The sequence below is a fragment of the Ceratotherium simum genome, chromosome 14 (assembly GCF_057802395.1).
Source record: "Ceratotherium simum simum isolate JZ-2026a chromosome 14, ASM5780239v1, whole genome shotgun sequence".
Taxonomy (NCBI): domain Eukaryota; kingdom Metazoa; phylum Chordata; class Mammalia; order Perissodactyla; family Rhinocerotidae; genus Ceratotherium; species Ceratotherium simum.
The window spans coordinates 26097114-26115655 of record NC_141913.1 but is presented as its reverse complement, the minus strand read 5'-3'; the positions used below and the strand labels follow the sequence as shown (position 1 = coordinate 26115655).

Here is an 18542-nt window from a genome sequence, read left to right as displayed (position 1 = left end):
TCTTCATCATCTACATTCACTCCTCCCAAGGTGATTTCATGAAGTTTTGTGCTTTTAAAAACCACTTATATACCGACCACTCCTAACTTTAGATCTCCGTCCCCAACCTCTCGTCCAAGCTGCAGATTTTTAAATGCAATTACCTAACCAATATCATTGCCTGGATCAAATTTCACATGTCCCAAACTGCACTGTTGAATGCCTTCTGTACCTGCTCTATAGGCTTTCCCATTTCAGTACAGCCAACTTCACTGTCCCAGTTTCTCAAGCTAAATCTTAATATAATCCTTGACTGTTCTTTTCCTTTCACCGATACACCAGCTCTACTCTTGTTCTCATATAGTTTTGCTTGATGTAGCAGACAATCTGATCCTTTTCCAACAAAAGTTTGCTCATATCTCTATGGCTTCCCATCTTACTCAGAATAAAACCCAAAGTCCTTACCATGGCCTACAAACTCTATGTGACTTGACCCTCACTACGTCTTGGCCTTATCTTCTACTACCCTCCCCCACCTTGTTCACTCCATTCTAGACAAACTCTGTGCTGTTTCTGGAACATGCCAAAGTACACTCTTGTCTTAGGACTTTTGTACTTGTTTTTCCCCGTGCCTGGAACACTCTTTCCCCAAAATTCATGTCTTGTTCATTCACTTCCTTCAGATCTCTGCTCAAAATCAGCTTATATGAGAGGACTTTTTCAACTACCCTACATAAAACAGCACCACTACTCATGCCCATTAGTCATTCTCTATCCCCTTTGCCCTTACCATCACCTGATGAGTTATATATTTTTTAAAAAATCTGTCTTCCTCCAGAGACTGTAAGATCCACAAGAGCAGAAACTTTATTTTATTTACTGCTATATTCCCAGTACTTAAAATAGTACCTATCACGTAGTTTTGTTGAATAAATGAAAGGAATGAAGAAGTGACAACCTCCTACGGTTTGGGGGTTGACTGTTCCTGAGTGTCAGGAAGATTCAGTCCTGGGATGGGGCCTGGCTGTAGCCCTGTTCATACATATCATCATTTGCTGCTGTGACTTAACAAAACGAAATTTTGTCCTGCTATCAGTTTCTGTCACAGAAAGGTTGAATATTTTTTTCCTATTTGGTTTCATATGCTTTTTAAAAGTCAATTTTATAATTAAAAGTTTATAAAGACTTGCAACGAATTGCAGACTGACCCAGTAAAAACAAAATTCCTTTACTATAAACCAATGCACTTTCATATTTTCTTTTCCAGACTATTAAACAATGGTGGTCATAAGCAGCTAAACTGATTTATAAACCACTACTGGGTTGTGACCAGAAAATTGAAAATCACTGCCTTGACCTAATAAACCGAGGGACCTTGGTAAGTCAGAAGATTATTAAGAAGGGAGATCTGGAATCTTTATGGCCCATTGGTTTGGGGTATTATACTGTAGTAAAGAAGAGAAGGAGAAACACTGCTTCTTTGTAGGACATAGCAGCCCAACACTTCTGCCTCAACAACTAGGGGGAAAAACAGTTAAATTGCAAAAGTCCTATTTTTGAGGCTATTGGTGAGCTATGGAAGCAATTAGGATGAGATGAACTATAATTCCAGAGAAGAAAGAGCTCTTCCTGGGAGAGCTGACAATTACCAGTTGTCTTCCTCTGTGAGGGCATGTGCTGATGGTGCAGGCTGAGGACAGGGCATGGACCTAAAGAGAGCCTTTTCCCCAGGGAAAGAGCACAGTGGTGTTGGTTATCTGGGGCTAGCATGACAAATTAAAAATTAGAGGAGCCCAAAATGCAAGGCCATTTTCCTGATGGGACATTTGCTGAGCTCTGGGTAGGTAGGAAGCTGGGGCTGGAAAGGCAGAATGAAATTTTCCATGGATTCCCGGTGCTTAGGAGACAAATTCCTGCTAGACAGAAGACCTGCAAAAAATAACAACTGGTCCCCCCACTGAATATGGTTGGAGGCTAAAGTACTATCCTCAAAAAGGAAAAACTTTCAGGGTTGAGACACAGAGACCTCTCCATGCCATTACTCAAAAGCCCTAGAGGACCAGGCCTAAGAAGCATACATGAGCCAGAAGTGAATCAAGCCTTTCTAAAATTGCAACCCAGACCTACCTAGCTCAATCCTCGCTATGGGCTGAACTATGTCCCCCCAAAATTCATATGTTGACATACTAACCCCCAGTACCTCATAATGTGATGTTATTTGGAGACAGGGTCTTTACAGAGGTAATCAAGTTAAAATGAGGTCATTAGGGTGGGCCCTAATCCAATAAGACTGGTGTTCTTAAAAAAAGGGGAAATTCAAAGGGGAAATTCGGAAACAGACACACACACAGGAGAATGCCATATGAAGACGAAGGCAGAGATGGGTGACGCTTCTACACACCAAAGAACACCAAAGATTGTCAGCAAACCACCAGAAGCTAGAGAAAGGCAGAGAACAGATTCTTCCTCACAGACCTCAGAAGAAACCAAATCTGCCCACACCCTGATCTCAGATTTCTAGTCTTCAGAACTGTGAGACAATAAATTTCTGTTATTTAAGCCACTCAGTTTGTGGTACTTTATTATGGCAGCCCTAGGAAACTAACAGAATCCTTTAGTTGATCAGACCACTGGGCTAAAGGGAAGGACCTATTTGGATTATCCTTATACATAGAACACAGCTTTGGCTGGGAGGTAGACTGGATGGCTATCAACATTCTAGGAATACGGTGGAACGGGGCACAAGAAATGGTTCCTTGTGACCATCCTGGTAGTTATACCAGAAGGTAAGATAGGTCTCTCTCACACCAGACCTTATACTATGAGCACCCAAAAGGATAAAAAAGCCAAACGCCAAAGCACAACTAACTGCGTTAACTAATTGTAAGCATTAATAAGCAAATTACTTCAGGTTTCAAGAAAATTTGCTGCTGAATTCAAGAGCAATAACTAAAGGCATCATCAGAAACAACATGCTTACCAACATTCTTTCCAATCTCCCTTCCCAAACTGAGATTTAGAATTCCTAAAGGAAAATAAATGGGTGCTAAAAATACAATTTATTATAAATGGTTTTTCAAGTTTCCTTGTCAGTTCTTTATAATTTATCTTCACTTTGAAGTTGCTCAAGCTTTAATTCAGACTCATTAATACTAAGGCATTAGATTTAGGAATATATGGTTTCATCTGAATGGGTCAGTTTGTTAATATAAGAAGTCTATTGAAGACATTAATGTATTGTAACAAGAGACCAACTGTGAAAGGTTAGAGGTAAGACTATTCTTATTTTAATAAAATACATCATAAAAAATTAACAAGATTTCAAGTTATGAGGTAGACTGTGTCAACTAACAAGAACTTTCCCACACTTGAGGTTATGTAATTTTAACATGAAGGTACTCCCCTGTTGGAAGTTTAACCTCTATTGTTTGTGATAAATAAGTGAGAACATAATAACGACATAGAATACATTTTTTTTTTTTTTTACCTCTCCCAAAGAGAAATAGTGACGTGGAATCTGAGAATCAGGATAAATATTCTCTAGGTACCAAGAGAAAGGTCTGCATTGGAGTTTGTGTCTTAGACCGAGTCTCGATGATATATCTCCATAATCTACCTTTGTAACACCTGTTAATAGAAATAAGTAACTGAATGATTAATGTTCTATTAGGTAACACAATTCTATTTATATGTTGCATCTAACAAGCCAGATGAATGAGAAAAGTGGTATCATTTTGGTGATATGTGACCATACAAGTGATACACCATAAATCCACCTCCCAAAGTATAAAACAAGGAAATATATTAGTGTTTTTCAAAGAAAAATTAAATTTATGTGAGAATGATATACATACTAATAATATTACACATAAATATAAGTTACATGGGATCAAAAAACTTTAATATGTGTTAAGGCAAAAACAAAACAAGATCTATTTTGCCCAAGTATTAAACAGAGCAATTGTTTCCAGTCAGGTTTCTCTTACACAACTCACTGAATTGTGCACCCTGCCACTTGACAGTCGTGTGGTAATTAAAAAATGAAGATAGAAGGCTAACAATGTTAGGCAGATTTACAGCTAACGAAACAGCTGTTCCCACAAAACTCTGAAGAACAGGGAAAAGTTCCTGGAGAGAAGTCCCTTGAGGCATGCTATAGGCCCCTGCACTGGCCTTGAAATACTGGACACTTGCATACAAATGTTAAATGTTGCAGTTAGGTTAAAAAAAAAAAGGAACATGGATAACACCTGGGTTAACATTAAATTTTGCAATACTGACTTAATTTATTACTATTAATAATATATTATGCTAGGCATTCTGCTAAGCACTTTCTATACTGTGTATGATTTCATTTATTCCTTACAATGACCTATGGAGGAAGGTGTTTCGCCTCTGCTCAAAGCTTCTTTTCCACTCCTTCTTACCTGTGCTCAGAATGCATTAGGATCAGGAACAAGAAGTTAGTCCTGTATTTCTAATGCAAAATAATGCTAACCTGGAGAAATTATATAGAAGAAATTCTTGAATTCATCCATCCACACTTCTGCAAGTCGTCTGTTATTTTTATTGATAATCTGCCCTGTGCCTCCTGGAAACGTGTAAGGTGTAGCTTTCCGAAACACATGTCCAACATGTGAGCAAGTAACAATCTCCAAAGTTCCTCCACACTGCCAAATCTGAAAACAATAGCAAAGATGACCAGTTTTAAACACTGATAGTTAAAAAAAAATAGTTCTCAACTATTGAGTTTCATAGTTGGAATTTCACAGAATCAAGGGTGTAGAGTGGAGCTCCTGCTATACAGTCACAAAGCCAGTGCTTCCTCAGGAGCAAGCCTTTCTCTAATTTTTGGTCTGATCAAACCAGAAGTTGAAGGTTAAATTCAGAAAAGATAGGTTAAAGGCTCAATACAGAAAAACATGGGGTCTAGAGCAGTAGTTTTCTAACTGCAGGCCATGACTCATAAAAGGATCATAAATTCAAATTTGATGAATTGCAACCAGAACTTGCTAACAAGGACATAACTGTTTCATGAAATGTTTGCATTTTGTGTGTTGTGTGTGTATAACATGTAATGTATTTATTAATATGGTTCATGGTCAAAAAACTCTGACCATGGAGAATTCAGACCGAGTCGTACCTGTTTCTTCTCCAAACTTATGTCATAGCCTGTACATTAAACAGAACCTAGGAATCTAAACTGGATCTCTCACGAGTTACTCAGTGAGACAGTGATAATATGCTTTGTTGTCTTTGTGAGAATAAAAACAAAAAAGGGGTAAAAGAAAGACAGATCATCAAGTATGGTTTCATATCTTTAATTTAATGAAATTATCCTTCTGCTCCTTTCAAAATATATTTTTCCATAAGTTCAAAATCTATTAACTATTTACAATTAAAACACATTCTGAAAAGTTTTGATTTTGTTAAATACTCAGTGTGTCTACTTTAACATTTTCCCAGGATCATAAAATGATACAGCTGGAAAGGATCTCCAAGATGATCCTGAGTCTAAACCTCTCCTTTCATAAGAGGGCAAACTGATCCACTGGGAACAAAGTGAGCTGGCCGACTTAGATTACAGCGCAGTTCAGTGTGGTTTCCACTATAAGCTATGTGTCTAAAGTTGATTATTTTCAGAAATACACTGTCATTTAAATAACATGCTGATTTTAAGACTTAAGGTCAACTGGGTTAAATCAACTTAGAGTAACTTCAGAATTCTTTTGCCTTTTTCTTTGCATTGAAAAATATAAAGCTAGTAAAGTGGCCAGGTTTTATGTAAGAGAGATCAATTTTCACACCAGAAGGACAAAGCATATTACAGAAAGTGAAATTACATTTTTGGCAATTAAGTACCAAAGTAGCATATACAGACTACGTGTTATTTTTTGTTTATTTTTAGAGCTTGAATTACTTCTTTGAAAATAACAGAAATTACAAACAACTAGGGAATCTTGTATAAGTTTTATAGGTAGACTAATAACTGAATTATTTGCTTAGAATAGTTTATAATGAACCCTTAATAGTATCACCAAACTTTTTATGGACTGAAGGCTCTGAAGTCTGATTAAACTCATATTAAATTCACTTTTTATTTTTTATTTAGAGATAACATGATTAAAGTATATCTATATTTGAGGTTAAATAGAAGATTACTTTTTTCAAAGGGAACTTACCCTAAAGGAAATTTCTAGGTTTTCTCCTCCCCAAATATCCATTCCAGCATCATATGTTCCAATTTCCTGAAAGTAATCTCTGTCTATTGAAAAAAGGCCTCCTGCCATTGTGGGTGTTCTGAAATTCAATCATAATACTATACTGTTAATTGTAACAATTTAAAATTTACAGTTTTTGTTTTTAAAAGTAGTTTTATAACTGTTTATAACTACAGAATAAATGCTTATTCTCACAATCTTCAGAAACCTTCATAGGCCCCCAGGGGCTTTCTTTGTTTTTATGCTATGTTATTTGGTCCTCAGACATAACCTGCACCCCAGTCATGCTGTCACACCTTCTGCCTGGACATCCTTCTCTGCCCATCCCAAGGGCTCTTCCTGTCTTTAGTACCTTTCTTGGTTCTCAGGTCATGACTGAGCTTTGACCTCGGACTCCTTAAACCGAAGCTATTTCTAGTAATCCTCTCCATCTGACCGTGCACCTACTCCATAGTTCCTAGCAACTATAAATGCAGTTGACTATATATTAACCAATTAGACTCACGTTAGCAACTCTAACATGGCAGGTGCTAAAGGGTGGCAAATACTGCCAAGACATAAGATTAAACAGGATGAAAACAATGTGGCCCTTTGCTTATTCCTAATAGGAACCTTTAAGGAAAGGAAGCGATGAAGTACAGACTAAAATCAATACCCTCCTAAGGGGATCATCATCCTGACCAAGTGTGGTATATTTTCTGCAAAAGAGGAGCCCAATTCATCAAAACACAGCCCCAGGTATGCCGAGTGGGCAGGAGTCGGTGGAATTAAAACAGAGAAATGATAATGTAGGAGGATTTAAATAAACAAATACCATTCAAATATTTGATTTTCTTGAAGGATGAATATGGAGGAAAAACAGACTCCAACTAGGAGAAAATAATTAAGTTTCAGGGACCGAGGACAGTACGGAGATGATATTTTAGGAACCACCACCTCTGTAACCCTAAAAGGTACTCATTCCATACCCTAGTGAGGGTGGCAGCATTTGCTTTTCCTACAGAAATAGTTGCTTCCAGAAAAAAGTGAAGACTTATTTTGATTTTAGAAGAGAAAAAGAATGAGAAAGTCTAATATATCTTAGGAGTCAAAGGAAATAGGCCAACACCCAGAGTTATCATTTAATACAGGGGGGTTTCTTGACCTAAGTTTTGGGATATCTCTAAATTTCCTAGAATTGTATGCTAAATCTTCTGTTTACACAAGTGCATTTTTTCCCCCTTAGAGAAAACTCATAGCTTTTATCAGATTTTTTCAAAGAAGTCCATCATCTACGAAATGTTTAGGAACCCTTGGGTTAGATGGTGATTTGAAATGTCAGCAAAAGAGTGGAAAAGTCCTTTCACTAGGAAAAGACTCAGCCCGGCTAGGGGTAAGAGCATAGAATTAGTGAAATCTCTCTTCACCTTTGCCAGAACTGGACTTGAATTCAAGGGAAAGTAAATCTGAGAAGCACAGGATAGGAGACAGCTAAAAAACTTGGTTCTGAAAGAACTCTCAAAAGCAGCAGGCTGATGTAACAGGAGTAAATCCTAGGATGCCTCAGACAGCTCAAGGTCTCAATTTAAAGGTTCTGAATAGTGTGAACTTTTTCTCCCTTTCTAAAAAAAATCTATATACGACCAAATGTAGAACAAAAGAAACATCAGAAATGCATTAATGGAAATCCTTTTTTATACTTTTGTCAATTCTAGTTATTTTTATATTTGAAACAAGCTTTTCTAACCTTATCAGTCAGTAACTATCATCCAGACAGTACAAGTCTGAATTTAAAATCTTATATTTTGGTGCGAGGACCCAGTCTTAGGTAATATTTTCACATATTGACACTTAGAATTAATTAAGGGACAGTTTGATGTAACTTAAATATTATTATCCTTAACAACTAAATTAAAGCACAAATCTGACTTACAGATTTACAAAATGTTTTCCATAGAGGAATGAAAGAACAAATGCATGCCACCATCATCTCTCATGTGCACTAGATTATATAAATGAAAAATTCTAATTTTATTAATTGATCAGAGGAAAAGAATCCCTCTTTAAAATAACGATCTTAACTACATATATGGCGCACAAATGCTTCATGTTTCACAAAATACACTTATAATCCTTTCAATGTAATTCCCAAAGTTTCACAATCCTCTGCCAGTAACACTTTAGGGAAAATGTCTGACAACTTAATTACCTGACAGGAAGAGTCCGATCACCTTTCCTTCTGTCCATTTCTCTTTGAGGAACGGGATACCAGCGAAAATTGAGCTTCCAATTGAATCCACCATAGGTCATATCAGAGCCTGCCATGTACTCAAAAGTATCATCACTGATCACATCAATAATAGGACATACCACTGTTCTCCTAAAATCATAAAAGCAAATTAAAAAATCTTTTGGGCCGGCCCCATGGCTTGGCGGTTAAGTGCGCGTGCTTCGCTACTGGTGGCCCGGGTTCGGATCCTGGGCGCGCACCAATGCATCGCTTCTCCGGCCATGCTGAGGCCGCGTCCCACATATAGCAACTGGAGGGATGTGCAACTATGACATACGGCTATCTACTGGAGCTTTGGGGAAAAAAAACGAGGAGGATTGGCAATAGATGTTAGCTCAGAGCCAGTATTCCTCAGCAAAAAGAGGAGGATAAGCATGGATGTTAGCTCAGGGTTGATCTTCCTCACACACACACAAAAAATAAATAAATAAAATAAAAAATCTTTTAAAATTTTCCATGTTGAACTATGTAACAATTCTAAGTGTTTTTATTTCTTTTATTATTTATTTATTTTTATTGAGGTAACATTGGCTTATAACATTATATAAATTTCAGGTGTAGATCATTATATTTCAACTTCTGTATAGACTACATCCTGTTCACCATTAATAGTCTAGTTTCCATCCATCACCATACAAATGTCCCCCTTTATCCCTTTTGCTCTCCCTTAAGGAGAGGGCCCCCTTGTCGTACCCCCTTACTCCCTGCCCCTCTGGTAGCCACCAATCTATGCTCTGTATCTATGTGTTTATTTGTTGTTGCTCTTGTTTTTGTTAAATCTTCCACATATGAGTGAATTCAGATGGTATTTGGCTTTCTTTGTCTGATTTATTTCGCTCAACATAATACCTTCAAGGTCCATCCATGTTGTTGCAAATGGCAAGATTTCATCTTTTCTTTTACAGCATATGCAAAAGAATGAAAGTAGACCACTACCTTACACCACACACAAAAATTAACTCAAAATGGATTAAAGACTTGGATGTAACACCTGAAACCATGAAACTCCCAGAAAAAAATAGGCAGTACACTCTTTGACATCAGTCTTAGCAATATCTTTTTGAATGTGTCTCCTCAGACAAAGGAATCAAAAGGAAAAATGAATAAATGGAACTACATCAAACTAAAAAGCTCCTGCATGGCAAAACAAACCATCAACAAAACGAAAGACAACCTAATTGGGAGAAGATATCTGCAAATCATATATCTGATAAGTGGTTAATATCCAAAATATACAAAGAACTCATACAGCTCAACAAAAAAAAACCCAACGACTCGATTAAAAAATGGGCAGAGGATCTGAACAGACATTTTTCATTTTTCCAAAGAAGATATACAGATGGCCAATAGGCACATGAAGAGATGTTCAACATCACTGATTATTAGGGAAATGCAAATCAAAACCACGAGATACCACCTCATGCCCATCAGAATGGCTGTTATTAACAGGACAAGAAATAGGGGCTGGCCCAGTGGTGCAGTGGTTAAGTGCGTGAGCACTCTGCTTTGGCGGCCTAGGGTCCGCAGGTTTGGATCCTGGGTGCGCACCAATGCACTGCTTGTCAAGCCATGCTGTGGCGGCATCCCATATCGAGTAGAGGAAGATGGGCACGGATGTTAGCCCAGGGCCAATCTTCCTTACCATAAAAGAGGAGGATTGGCATCGGATATTAGTTCAGGGCTAATCTTCCTCTCACACACACACACAAAAAGGACAAGAAATAACACGTGTTGGAGAGGATGTAGAGAAAAGGGAACCCTCATACAGGTGGGAATGTAAACTGATGCAGGCACTATTGAAAACAGTATGGAGATTCCTCAAAAAGTTAAAAAGAGAGCTACCAAGTGATCCAGCTATTCCACTTTTCTGAATATTTATCCAAAGAACACGAAAACACTAATTCAAAAAGATATATGCATCTCTATGTTCACTGCAGTATTATTCACAACAGGCAAGACTTGGAAACAACCTAAGTGCCCATCAATGAATGAATGGATAGAGATGTGGTATATATATAAAATGGAATATTAAGTATTTTTAAAATAAACTATACTCTATAATGTTAAAGACAATGGTGAAAAAATTTCCTGCTATATCCTACCAAACTAGCATAGTTATTTATCATATTTATTTATAACTTGATAACTTTCCATCCCTTTTTCGTTTACATATCTGCCACACGTAAAAGTACCTCAAATATTTCTACAGCTTTAAAAAACACCACTTTTAATGACTACATATTTAATAATTTCAAGCTAATAATTTTCTTAATAAACAACTCTTGGACATTTGTGTTCCTTATACTTTTTTGCTATTAAGATACAGGGTGAACATGTTCATATACATATTTCGCTTTTGCTTTAAAAGTAAACTTCCAGGAATGAGATTACTGAATTAAAGGAAGGAACTTTTTTGTGGCACTTTCCTTTACTGCTTTTCAAAACTATTATATGTATAGGTATATATTTGTCCCTGCAGCTTCCCTATAATGCTATCAACTATGGATACTATTTTCTTACAGTTTTGCCAATATAATAATGTTAAATGGTATCTCAGGATTTTTAACATTTATATTTTCTACCTATTAGAAAGGGTATTTTTCCTGCAGGTTTGTATTTCTTCATACAAATTGTCTGATCATACACATTTAAAATTTTTTCTACTGGTACTGTGATTTTTTTTAATAAACCTAAAAACTCACCCTTCTAAGCAAAGGTGTCCTACTCACAGCCTTCGGCAACCACATTTTTGAGTATGATATCCTCCCCATCCAACTGGTGTCTTATTTAAGAAATCTTTCCCTACTCCAAAAGCATAAAGATATTCTCCTATATTGTCTTCAAAAAGAATTACATTTTGCTTTTCATATTTGTTTTTAATCCTCATGGAATTGGTTTTGGGTATGATATACAGTAAGTATCCAACTTCATTTCTTTTCCTTATGGATAACCAATTGTTCCAGCACTATTTATCTAATGGTCCTTTTTCCTTCTGCTGTGCCTGCTCTCTCATAAATCAAGTTTCCATATAAACACGGGGTAGTTTCTAGACACTACTCTGTTTTACTAGTCTATTTGTGAATTCCTGCATCAATATGTCACTGCCAAAATTAATATAGTTAAGTCTATATCTGGTAGTGGAAGCCCAGTTGTACCTGACTCCTCTTCTTCAGCGGTATTTTGGCAATTTTTTTTAAAATATGCATTTCCATATAAATGTTAGAGTCAGCCAGTTTCTCCAAGAAAATTCTGTTGAGATTTCAATTGGAAATGCATTGAATTTATAGATCAATGTGGGGAGAACTGATATTTTTATATTTACTTTCTATCCATGAACGTTATCCTTCTCTCCACTTGGATTATTTTCCAGTAAATTTCAACAGTTTTCTATTTCATGCATCTTTTGTTAAACATATTCCCAATTACAGCCTATGATTTCCATTGCTATTATAAATGGTATAATTTCTTTTTTCTTTTTACTTTATATCTTCTAATGATCCCTTGCTGGTGTGGAGAAGGCAACTGACTTTTTTTTTTTTCCTTTTATTTTATTGAGGTCATATTGGTTTATAACATTGTGTCAATTTCAAGTGTACATTATTATATTTCAGCTTCTGTAATAGACTACATTGTGTTCACCACCAATAGTCTAGTCGGCAACTGACTTTTCTATAGTGATCTTATGTTTGGCAACGTTGCTAAATTCTTATTATTTCTACTATTTTTTGTATATATTATTTTTCCTCTTTAAAAAAACACATTATCTGCAATTGACAGCACTTCTTTTTTTTCCTTTCCAATCCTTATACCCTTTATTCATTTCTTGGATTATTGCAAAACCTAAGGCTTCTAACAATACTAACAGTAGTAATTCAGGGCATTCTTATCTTGCTCCATATTTTTCAACATTTCTCCATTAAGATGATTTTGCTTACTAAGGATTGTTTTTTTTTTCCAGCTATCTTTTCTCAGATTAGTAAATTTCCATTCTATAATAGTTCGCTAAGTATTTTTAATCATAAATAGATGTTCATTTTAATCATAAATGAACACCTTTTTTTCTGTATCTACTGAAATGATCAGAATTTTAATGATAGGGTTTTCATATATTTTCAGAAATATGTTAATGGGGTGTAAATATGTTAATACAGTGTATTATGTGAACTGGTTTTGTAATATTACACTAATTAGTCATGATATATTATATTATACATACTACATAAATATATATAGATAAAATTTTTTTCCCCTCCCACTTGCTCAGTTTGCTGGTAATGTGAGATTTTTTATTAGCGTTCATGAGTGGTTTTGAGTAATTTTCTACATTCTTCTTTTCTGGTTTTCCTACCAAGGTTATACTAGTCTCATAAAAAGAATCCAGTTGGTTCCCTCTTTTTCTATATTCTGTTTATGAATTCTTAGGGAAGATTTGTTTCCCCTCCTCCACCCCATTCCAAAGTTGAAACAGTCAAGTTTTCTTTGGTGTGGTGGGATTTCTTTCTCATTCTCACTTACACTGAGGTACAGATGTCAAGATCTTAGCTTTACACAGGTGTTTGTTACTCATCTTCCAACCTTAGGCAGGGCCTAGGGCTTGTCTCCTATCCTCCCATCTGTTTGTCTATCAAGGCAAAAGCTCAGTGTCCCCTAAGTTCAGCAGAAACCCTACAAGTGAAAGCTGGCTTTTGTGTTTGGACTGCTCACTTGTTCTCACTTCATTTTGAGATCTGCAAAATTTCTTACTCTGGTGCCAATTCAGTGATGCGTTTAAAAATGTGTTTTGTATTTTATCTAGCATTTTAGCTTTTTCAGTTGGAAAAATTATTCAGGATACCTAATCTACCACACAGCCCAAAGTGGAAGTTCTTGTGGTTGTTATTTCAGCCAATTCCCCTTTCAAATGTCTCTTATCACCTCACATGGCTTTCTCTCCACAAGTTCAGGCTCCTGCTTCATAAGGGTTATATGTTGTCTTTACGTAAGCAAATATTCTCTGAATCAGTCATCTACTACTTATAGAAAACAATTTACAGAAATATTCTATTCCTCCTTCAGGCAATGTTTCCCTTCCAAAAGCTGCTATATCTTGATTGCCCCAATGCCGGTTTTTCCTATTTATTCATCTTTAACAGGGGAGAGAAGTAGGCCCAGCATTTGCTAACAGAATAGATACAGTGGCTTCAACTATACTCTATTTGACTAGTAAAAGTTTACCCTACTAAAATCTAAACCTTAATGTTAAGCTGACACAGACAGCCTCTAGCTCAAACTGCAATGACAAGCAGAAATTCAACTCATATAGATCTAGCAGACTGAAGCTACGTTCTCTCCTGATATCTAAGAACTAAGCCAGAGCCCAGCAGTAGGTAATTCTTTGAATAACGTGCATGATGAAAGACTACCACCATGGGCGTGCACTGCTCCCAATGCTCTTCCTGTATTATCTAAGATTATAGTGCTTTTCCATATACAATTAAGCATTTCAGGATGCAATGTGTATCCAATGTGCTATAAGCTGAGAGCTATAGTCCCAGTGAGGATGTAGACAGAGATGAGATGACCTGCCTGCCCTAGTGTTAGCCTTAGAGAGTAGGGACAAATAAAGGGTTTTATCCCACCTTCCCTGAGTTCATTGTCCATGGGTTCTGCTCCCCATTAGTGAATAGAGCATATAATGTACATCCTAACAACATGCTTTCCAATCCATCCTCATTAACAAGACAGTTTGCAAACATTCCTTCCAGACTTTAGAATGTGATCTTCTTCATAGTTAGCTTCGAGTGCTTTTCATGTATTTTAAAGGAAACTTCAGAGGAAATTATTTTTGTATTTATTTAAATATACAGAATTTTGCAACTAACCATGTAGTTTAGGACAAATGCACTGAAAACAAATTTAGACTCCAGAAAATTACCTGTCATGTTTGATCCTGGCTAAGAGAGGCTCCAGCCATCCCACTGTACACTCACAGTGAGCATCTAAGAAGGTGATCACCTGGCCTTTCGACACAGCAGCTCCTTTTAATCTAGCTCTGATCAATCCAGAACGTTGTTCCATTCGAATTACATGAACTGGTACTTTTAATCTTTTCACATAACTCTCTAGAGGTCTTTTCAGAAAGTCTGCAAAATTAACAACACAAAACAAACAAAAAATACCATGAAAAAACTGTGACCTGGTGCTATCCAGGTATAAAGCAATTTTGATTTGCAATGTTCATTTAACACATATTTACTGAGCACTTTCAGTGAGGCTCCCTGACTCACAAAACCATTTTGGTACAGGAAGCCTTTTTATTTCTGGAGAGAATGTACTAGGGTTGCCTCTACCTTACTAAATGAGGAATTAGGAGAGAGCCTTTGGGCTCAGGCTCAATCAGATAGGCATGTTACCACATTTCTCTAAGCAATTCTCCGTCAGGCTCAATTCTTCTTTTTCTAATCATGCTTAAAGATCAGGAACAGAAAGAAAGAAATTCAAGAGCATTAAATCCAGACCTCAATAGAGTGAAGGAACAGAATATGCAATAGCTGTTACTGTTAGAAAATTGTGGGATTTCTTCAAAGGCAGAAACTAATTGTCTTATTGATTACCACAGTCTTTGACGATGTAGTTCTTTTATCAGGAGGCAGGGAATGAGGTCAAGCTCAGAACAGAAATGCTGGACTGTAGCTGTAAGACCAAACACAGATCCTTAACAGACAAGTAGGTCTAAGTAAAAAAGGTTTTAAGAAAGAAGGGCAATTGAAGAGGAAAAGGGAAAAGAGAAAGGGAGAGAGTAAGTGGGTGTATGAAATCAATAGCCATCCCGGGGAGTTCAGATGGAAGGAAAAACTTGACATGGAACTACTGAGACTCCCATGACTAGCTTTGCCACATAGGACTCTAGTAATGGGAAGACAGATCAGGGCGTATGTATTAAGGGACTCTTTAAATACTAAACACGGGAATCCAAAGGGCTTCCTATATAATGCAGAGGAAAAGACAAATAGGAATGAAATGCTTCTTCACTGTTTGAACTGGTTAAGACCGGGATGACTCAATAATGAAATAATCAGGGATATGAAAATTGTGAAAGAGAAAGGCCTATGTGTCCCACTACACCAGAATACCAATCATTTCCATTTCTGCTAATATATTTCCTAATATATTTGGGCTAAAAAAAAGTATCTGAAAAATATCTGGAGTAAAACTCCTACCTTTTCACCACTGTGATTTTCTGAACCCAATCTTAGGGTCAGAAAGATATAACTTGATTCCGAGTAAAAAGGTGAGGGTAGTGCTAATCCTGGAGAAAAGCAACATTTTGCAATAGTAGCTATCATTTTGTGGCTATTTAGCACAATGCTAGACTCTACATAGTTTATTTTATTTTATTTTTTTTGCGTGTGAGGAGAACAGCCCTGCGCTAATATCTGCCAATCCTCCTCTTTTTTTGCTGAGGAAGACTGGCCCTGGGTTAACATCCGTGCCCATCTTCCTCCACTTTATATGGGATGCTGCCACAGCATGGCTTGCCAAGCAGTGCGTTGGTGTGCGCCCGGGATCCGAACAGGCGAACCCCGGGCCGCAGCGGCAGAGCACGCGCACTTAACCGCTTGTGCCACCGGGCCGGCCCCCATAGACTCTACATATTTTATATCATTTAATCCTCACAAGTACCCTACGAGGTTGTTATTACACATATTTTAGACACGAAAATCTAAGGCTCAGAATATTAAATAAACTGATCAAGGTGACACAGCTTGTTAAAGGGTGGATCCAAGATTCAAATCCAGGTCTGCCTGGCTTCAAAGCCCATCTTTTCCTCCAGAGCAAGAAATCCCAGAAGGGAACTGCAGAGAGAACAATTCAGGACTGTGGAATCACCTGATCTGACCCAAATTAAAGTTACTTTATGTCCAGAGTTTGATAGAATCTCATGTGGTAGGGTGTGAGATATATTCCAGTACCTTAGACCAGTCAAGGTTGGGTGTGTCATAAACAATGTGTCTCCCAGTGAGTTTTCCCAAAAATATTAGACAGTTTAAAGTGCTTCTTAAGAATCAAAGCAATCTAATTCCCGAATCCCACATCTCTGAGAGCTCTAATACTCTGCCTTATTTATAAATAAAATGAAAAATGCATGATCCTCTGGTCTGGTAGCTCAAAAAAAGTTACTATTCCACACATTTTCTTGGCATCTTTGTTTGACATCTTTGTGGCTTTCATGCAATAAGGCTAAGAAATAGGTGTTTTCCTAACAGTTGATATAGAATTATGGACTCAGGGCTGGGTGAGGGATTAGGAATTATTTATTCAAGCCTCATTTATAAAATGAAGCCATGAGGAGTTATGTGCTAATGGTTAGAAGCTACTATGTCATCTAAAAATAAGGGTGGAGGGGGCTGTCCCGGGGCGTAGTGGTTAAGTTCACATGCTCCACTTTGGTGGCCCGGGGTTCGCAGGTTCGGATCCTGGGGGTGGACCCATGCATCGCTCATCAAGCCATGCTGTGGCAGATGTCCCACATATAAAGTAGAGGAAGATGGGCACAGATGTTAGCTCAGGGCCAATCTTCCTCTTTTTGCTGAGGAAGATTGGCAACAGATGTTAGCTCAGGGCTAATCTTCCTCACACACATAAAAAAGGGAGAATCGTATTTATTAGAGTATCTTTACAGCTATTAGCCTATAAATGGATCCCTAGGCATCTCTACATCAGGGAGAGTGAGGCTGTCAGAGAGTGTGAGTGGCAGCAAAAATTTCACTGCTCACAGCAACATCTGAGAAATCTTAGTCAGCACTCTAAAGAGGAGCAAAAAGAGCAAGGAATTCAGCTTCTCATAAATCTGACTCCTAATCCCTACTAAATAAGACATCCATTTCCTTTTGTGTAAAATGAGAAAAACGATAGTAACCTCAGATTAGGAATATTATATCAGTTCTAAGTCTTAAGATAACGTTCTGAATGACGATTGCGTAACTTCTGACATGAACTAGGGATTCATCCAGACTCTGTCTCCATTATAGATCCTATAACAGTCAAGTTATGACAGACGTGATGTATATAGCAGTTAAGAGGGCAAGCTCTTGGTTTATGCTAAGCCTCATTTTTCTCATCAATAAAATAGGGATAATTATAGCACCTACTTCATACTTCTTTAATGAATGTAGACAACTGAGCAGGTTAACTGTGAAATCAAGTATCCCGAGGCCATGAGCAGACTATAAATGCTACACAACCTAATTAGGAAGTTTGCACAGACAAGAAGTAAAAGTAAGGGTTGACTGACTGGTAGATTATTCTTTCATTCATTAATTAAATAAATTCTGGACTGTTTACTATATAAGAGGCACTGTGGGCACTGAGGAGATAATGGTGAGCAAAGAGCCCTGATGAAGCATAGGGCCTAATAGGGATGGGAGGGAGACAGTCATTAAACAGATAAGTAAATAGGTAAAACTCTGATGAGAGCTGTGGAGGAGTATAGAGTGTTCCAAGATGTGTTCAGAGGGCGATGACCTGGTCTTAGGAGGTCAAGGCACGCCTCTCTAAAGAGAACTTGATTCTGAGTAAACATTTGAGTTGAACTGTGTGGAAGAGGTGGGCAGTGAATGGTTCAAGATGTGACCAGAGGGCCGGCCCCCTGGCTTAGCGGTTAAGTGCACGTGCTCCGCTGCTGGCGGCCCAGGTTCGGATCCCGGGCGCGTACCGACTCACTGCTTCTCCGGCCATGCTGAGGCCATGTCCCAAATACAGCAACTAGAAGGACGTGCAGCTATGACATACAACTATCTACTGGGGCTTTGGGGGAAAAATAAATAAATAAATAAAATGATTAAAAAAAAAAAAAAAAGATGTGACCAGAGATGCAGGCAGACGCCAGGTCATGCAGCCGTAGAGGAAAGGTTGTAATCAGAGAAGTGACATGATCAGATTTGCATGTTTAAAAGCTCACTCTGCATGCAGCACGGTGAACAGATAGGAAGGGGTGAGGGTGTATGTGGGGAGATTAGACTAGTCTGTTTCATCAGTCTAGGCAAGAAATGATGGTGCCTTGGATGTGTCTCATGAATAGGAAAAAGCAGACT

At 37.6% G+C, this 18542-nt stretch overlaps 1 protein-coding gene across 3 annotated transcripts in view; it reads right to left on the bottom strand.

Moving 5' to 3' along the window:
- The window catches only part of GALNT1 (polypeptide N-acetylgalactosaminyltransferase 1), a 128917-nt gene that overhangs the window by 14986 nt on the left and 95389 nt on the right, over positions 1 to 18542 (bottom strand). For all 3 annotated transcript variants that reach the window (XM_087439145.1, XM_087439144.1, XM_087439143.1), the window contains 5 exons: positions 14384 to 14591; positions 8389 to 8559; positions 6162 to 6279; positions 4478 to 4658; positions 3467 to 3606 (listed from right to left, as the gene is read on the bottom strand). In XM_087439145.1, the coding sequence (XP_087295271.1) occupies positions 3467 to 3606; positions 4478 to 4658; positions 6162 to 6279; positions 8389 to 8559; positions 14384 to 14591 (818 nt within the window). The remainder of the gene's footprint in view (positions 1 to 3466; positions 3607 to 4477; positions 4659 to 6161; positions 6280 to 8388; positions 8560 to 14383; positions 14592 to 18542) is intronic.